Source organism: Nicotiana tabacum, chromosome 11 (genome assembly GCF_000715075.1).
Source record: "Nicotiana tabacum cultivar K326 chromosome 11, ASM71507v2, whole genome shotgun sequence".
Lineage (NCBI taxonomy): Eukaryota > Viridiplantae > Streptophyta > Magnoliopsida > Solanales > Solanaceae > Nicotiana > Nicotiana tabacum.
Window position 1 is genome coordinate 18,436,841 of NC_134090.1, and position 6,500 is coordinate 18,443,340.

The 6,500-nt window shown below is 39.0% G+C and overlaps 1 protein-coding gene across 1 annotated transcript; it reads left to right on the top strand.

The window, feature by feature from the left end:
• Positions 1 to 3,934: 3,934 nt before the first annotated feature.
• On the top strand, positions 3,935 to 5,176 carry LOC107787534 (F-box protein At3g07870-like). The gene has a single exon (XM_075224126.1). It carries the CDS (start codon positions 3,935 to 3,937, stop codon positions 5,174 to 5,176), a length of 1,242 nt encoding a protein of 413 aa, XP_075080227.1.
• Positions 5,177 to 6,500: the final 1,324 nt, after the last annotated feature.

Here is a 6,500-nt window from a genome sequence, read left to right on the forward strand (position 1 = left end):
AGGCATTTCTTTGTTGAGTCAGACATATAAAGTAGACCCACCTAAATGTAATACATCATAGTCAACCCCGTTGAGCCTTTAAGCCTGTTTCTTTGGCAACCACATTGCGAACCTTACCCAATTATTTGAATGGCCATCTATTTGAACCCTTTTACCTCCCATAAACACTTGAATGGTATTGAAATATGCAAAAGCTAAAGTGTGGGGTGGTGGTTTGGTTTTTGTGTGGAACCGAAGAAATAGAGGAAAGGTGCAGTTTTTGGAAAAGTAAAAGAATAAGCACCACTTAAAAAAATGAATGAGTAAATGTAGTAGTTGATGTGGTGACTTGATACAATTGCACATAATGGAATGGGATGTTAGAAATAAAAATGTGGTGGAATGCCTGGTTGACATAAGTATGGTTTTGAAGGTTAATGTGATTGTATTAAAAGTGCTTAGGGAGGTTAGTCATTATATCCAAATATATCCTACCCGTCCCTTAGCCTACATTACAACCAAGTGAAGTCCTAATTGATCTTAGACTGAATGAGCTTGATTAGTAGAGTAGTACACTACGGGCAAGCCTATGGTGCGTCTCTGTAGCATGTGAATGTTCCTTTTGAGAGTGAGAGAATTTTATCTATCTAAGTTCCTCATTGTTCTTAAAATTAATATTTGTGGAACTACTCTCTTGTGTGATGTGAGGTCATGTGATTCACGAAGGAAAGGTAAGTTTTGACTTCTCTATAGAGTAATTTGAGCAAGTATGAATATTGCATGGCACATGAAAGTCGACTTTTGAGGCAAAGATTGTTCACTACTAGACGTAATTTTGGTGTTTTGTTCTTAGTGTGATATGTTTAAAAAAAAGGCTTAGTGAAGGAACCTTTATAGAGTGTGGTGGATTGCTCGAGGACTAGCAATAATTTAAGTGTGGGTGTTGATAATATGCTAGATTCACGTAATTTGACGACTATTTATGCCCCAGCTTGACTATGTTTCACTGTTATAGGATAGTTAAATGATGATAAATTGGCGCTAATTGTGAATTTCATGTTTTGCAGGAGTGAGTTGCGTGTATGTGGACTTAGAACTATAATTAGAGCTAAATTGAAGCAAGGGAAGTCCCTTGGAGCTGAGTACGTTAGAAGAAAAGAGAAAGAAGGGCTGAAATGATGACCCAGATTAGCGCGCCCACTAGCGCGACCACGCTAGCCCAGGAGTTCGAGGCAGAATGTTATGCCATATGCGCGGTCAGTAGCGCGCCCATTAGCGCGACCGCGCTAGTCCAGTTCCGAAAAATAAATTTCAGGGGTAAACTTGGGAGTTCGGGGGTAATTCCACAAGACCTAAAAGAGGTCCAGCTTGCCCAAAGGAGTATTATCAAGGTTTGGATAGCTGAGTTCAAGAGGAGGGAAATAAGAGGCAAGGAGGAAACTTCAACATAGAGTTCCTCATTTCCCCCTTTTGTATTTTACCATTTGTGATGAATTTGGCTTTTGTTATGATGAACTCTAGTATAAGTAGCTAAATATTTAGTCTAAGGTTTTGATGGAACCTATTGAAGGATGAACTTCTCGTTTTGTTAATATAGATTGTCCGGTTTAATCTCTATTTGTTCAACTGCATTCTTGTTTTAGTTAATTGATAGGATCCTTAATTAGTTATACCTATTTAGTATGTATTACTCGGGAGAGAGTACATATTTAGGTAATTGTTGAACAACATCACTCCCAAAGTATATGAGGGATCAATAACCGAGGGTTTAAAGGCGGGATTAGGGATAACGAAGCTTTGGGTGCGATCTAAAGTGAGCTATATTAAAAGCCAGCTAGCGTAACTCGGGAGAGTACGTCTAGTAAATTGTCGTGATTACTCGGGAGAGATTTACAGTAATAAGAGTGCTCATGATTGATAGAGACGGTTAGGCAAATCTATATGAAACATAACCATAAGGGATTCTATCAATGGGAGAAATCACAACCTTTGATCCTTCTCTTAATTATTTACAACTTAATCATAGTTAGTCTTTATTTACTTAATTGCAGTCCGTCATAGTTAATAAAAATATCCTCAATTGTGATTCAAAACGTTTGGGAAGTTGATTACGTAGAATTTAGTGAGTCTGATAAGAGTAATTGATAGGTTAATTCCTTGTGGGTTCGACTCTGGGCGAAATACTCAGATTATATTTGCAACGTCCGTTTTGTCCTTTTTATAAGGCATAGTTGGGCGTGATCACACAACGACGCAATTATCAGGAGCTAAATTCGCCCAATTTCCCCTTCGTGTATGGTTACCTAATCCCATGGAGGGGCCTACTCCCATTTCTGCTCTTACATGATGTTACTATGCCTCTGCATCTAGCATTAAGTAGACATCATACAATAAATATTCTAACTCTACCATATCTTTTGTTTCATTTCTTCTAGAACAATCACAAATACTTTTTTGATTATGGATCAACTACCAGAAATTCTTTTTTTTTTTGGCTAATTTTCATCCCTCTGTATAAAGTCAGTCCCAGTGTTGGTCAGAGCCTATTGTCAAAGGATCGTTTCGCTAGAATGCTTGCTTGAATATTCCTTCCCTTTTTCACAAAATAGCTTCAATTTCTGATTCAAAGGCCGATTATGGTTCGTAATAGTTAAAAGTCGAAGTGGATTAGGGCTGGTCGATGAAGAATTGTAAGAGGATCTACTGGTTCGTGGACTATTGTTGCTTGTGGGGAAGAAAACAAGACACATAAGTTCTCTTTTAACCTTCTTTATCGTCATATTCTGATTTAGAGTATTATTAAAATTTGGTTGCAAAACTAGGGTTGATTTAGTTTGTGTGTGCATATGATACTGCATTTTATTAGTGATAGCAGAATTTTATCCACTAATTTTCACCATGGGGGGACATTTACCTTTGGTCAGAGTCCCAAAGTATATTAGGGAAGGAATATTGTAGGTTTTTCAATTGATAAAGATACATTTTCTGTCGTTGAGCTTTGTTCCTATACTAAAGATTTCGAGTATGTCTCAGTGTGTGGTCTTTATCATTTTAACTCAAACTTTTGAGCGTTTACCTGATTGTCTCATCATTGATATTATGAGTAGACTTCCAGCATATTTTCTTCTTAGATGTAGGTGGGTTTGTAGGCATTGGAGAGCTTTGGTCTCATCACATGACTATTTTACCACCTTATATGATAATTTTAGTAGAGGTAGTGGACCTCTGAGTCTCTTACAGGATAATTCGACTACCAAGCATGGGCAGGATCTATATTTTGTTGGTGAAAACCTTAATAATAAGAAAAAGAAGGCCGCCTTCAAGAAACTTCATCTCAGACCTACTTTTTCTTATATACTCTTGTCGATGAGTTCTTCTGTTTGCTGATTATAGATGGCAGTCTATTATTATGCTTTGAACCCGATAACACAAGTGGAAGTAGCTGTACAACATACACTTCACCCCGGCTACTTATGTGCTCTTTATTTTCGTCCATACACAAGACAATTCAGACTTCAGAATGGAGGTTTGCATTGGATCATAGTCCACGATTTAGAAAGAAAAGATATTCCTCCTTGTGCAAACGGAATGATGATTTTCAAAATGGATAAGGAAGAACTCTCTGCTATGCCTCATCCCGGGAGCGTATGCAATTCAAAGCGAAAGCATCGAACTAGTATTTTTTGTCTTTGCTAAAATTTGAACGAGAGACCTCATGGTTTTTTTTCAACTTTATTGATGATTAGGCCATGCTATTTAGTGCAATCGTGGTTCATATTTTATGATTTGAGCTTCTTATTCTATTATTATTATTATTATATGGTTATACCTCTCTGAAAATTCTGGAAGAGCTCATTATAAAAGTTGTAGTTTCTCTTTCGATCAATCAATGCATATTTTGATGTCATACCAAGCAACCATTATTTTTCTGATTTTCTGCTTTATATTATAGGCCATGGCACTGGAATGCTTCACATGGACTACAGAACTGTTGGGTTCACTATTTCCTGCAATATGGAAAGGTGAAGAAGAAATTACTGAAACTTTCGAACGTTTGCCTGATTGTCTCATCATTGATATTCTAAGTAGACTTCCAACATATTCTCTTCTTAGATGTAGATGGGTTTGTAGGCATTGGAGAGCTTTGGTCTCATCACATGACTATTTTATCACCTTATATGATGATCTCAGTAGAGCTAGTAGACCCCTGATTCTCTTACAGGATTATTTGACTATCAAGCACGGGCAAGATCTTTATGTTGTTGGTGAAAACCTTAATAATAAGAAGAAGGTCGCCTTCAAGCAACTATATCTCAGACCTGAGCTTATGATTAATAAATATTGGGATCACCAACTTGTTCTTACGTACTCTTGTCAAGGAGTTCTTCTGTTTGGTGACTTGAAGTGGCAGTCTACTTATTATGCTTTTAACCCGATAACACAAGAAGAAGTAGCTGTACAACATACACTTCACCCCGGCTACTTATGTGCGCTTTATTTTTGTCCATACACAAGACAATTCAGGCTTCTTTATGCCCAAGTACGAGGCAGTTGTTGTCAGTATTTTGTATATATTTTTAGGAAGTGGACATGGAGGAAAATTCGCTCGTCCTCCTCTTTCAACTTTTTGTCATCTGGTGACACTCCAGCAGTTGTGAGTGGAGCATTGCATTGGATCATGGACCACGATTTAGAAAAGAAAGATATTCCTCCTTGTGCAAACGGAATCATGGTTTTCAGAATGGATAAGGAAGAACTCTCTACTATCCCTCATCCTGGAAGCATGTGCAACTCAAAGCGAAGGCATCGAACTATGACTCTTTTGGTGAAGGATGATAGTTTGTGTTTCTGTAACTTGCTTATCTCTAACTATGTAGTGGATATATGGATCTTGAAGGTCTATGAAATGCGTATATGGATCAAAAGGTACAATATTGATCTCTGTGATGAGAGAATTTTCCCTTTTAGTTTGTATTTCATGGAAATTTCATCCCTTACCAGCGACATTTGTGGGCGGATAAAGCTTTTGAACATCCAAGAAGGTGAACTTTTGCTTCACTTGCTGGGTCAAGGGTTATTTCTTTATAATTTAGATCATAGAACAGTGAAGAGAATTGAATTGCCGCCACGCCAGAGCGGATGGGGACTGTGGTATACTCCTATGCCTTATATGAAGAGTTTCTTAGCAATAGCCTAATTCCCGTAAGTTTTTTGTTCTTATTAGACCTTTCTAAGTTTAGCATTTTTTTTCAAGTTATCAAATGGTGTTTTAGCTGAGTTGGTAGTATAATGAAACTAGCTAGTGTATATCAACTGTGCGTTTGTTTATGGCATTTTAAGGTTTTACTAATGCAAGGATTTTCAGTAATAGACTACAACAACAACAACGACGATCCAGTATAATCCCACAAGTGGGGTCTGGGGAGGGTAATATGTACGTAGACCTTACCCCTATCCCGAAGGGTAGAGAGGCTGTTTCCAGGAGACCCTCGGCTCAAAAAAGCAACAGGAGCCGATATATTAGTGCCATAAAAATGCATAATAAAATAACAGCAATATAAGAGATATGAAATACAGAATACGAAATATGAAATAGATGGCTGGTATAGTAAAACTACTAGGTAAAACCCTGCATCAATAGCCGACCAATGACATTCTTAGTCTAACTCCTAACTGGCTAGTCTCACTCTATTGTGCTGTAGAAATATTCACAACTTTTCCCTAACCTACAACTTTAATGTTCGACCTCCATAATTCCCTGTCAAGGGCCATGTCCTCCGTAATCCTAAGTCGCGCCATGTCCTGTCTGATCACCTTTCCCCAATACTTCTTAGGTCGTCCTCTACCTCTCCGCGTGCCCACTACAGCCAGTCGCTCACACCTCCTCACCGGTGCATCAGTGCTCCTCCTCTGAATGTGCCCGAACCATCTGAGTCTTACTTCCCGCATCTTGTCCTCCATGGGGGCCATGCCCACCTTCTCTCGAATATCTTCATTCCTAATCTTATCCATCCTTGTATGCCCGCACATCCACCTCAACATCCTCATCTCTGCTACTTTCATCTTCTGGATGTGTGAGTTCTTTACCGGCCAACATTCAGTTCCATATAACATGGCAGGCCTAACCACTGCTCTATAAAACTTACCTTTTAGTAACGGTGGCACTTTCTTGTCACACAAGACTCCTGACGCTAACCTCCACTTCATCCACCCCACCCCTATACGGTGTGTGACATCCTCGTCAATCTCCCCGATCCCCTGAATAACCAATCCAAGGTACTTGAAACTACCCCTCTTGGGAATGACTTAAGAGTCAAGCCTCACTTCAACTCCCGCTTCCGTCGGCTCAACTCCAAATTTGCACTCGAGGTATTCCGTCTTCGTCCTGCTCAACTTGAAACCTTTAGACTCAAGAGCATGTCTCCAAATCTCTAGCCTCTCGTTGACGCCGCCTCGTGTCTCGTCAATTAGAATAATGTCATCAGCAAATAGCATGCACCATGGCACCTCCCTTGAATATG

Coding starts and splice junctions, on each gene's coding strand:
- LOC107787534 (XM_075224126.1), top strand. CDS start 3,935: ATGGCACTGGAATGCTTCACATGGACTACAGAACTGTTGGGTTCACTA.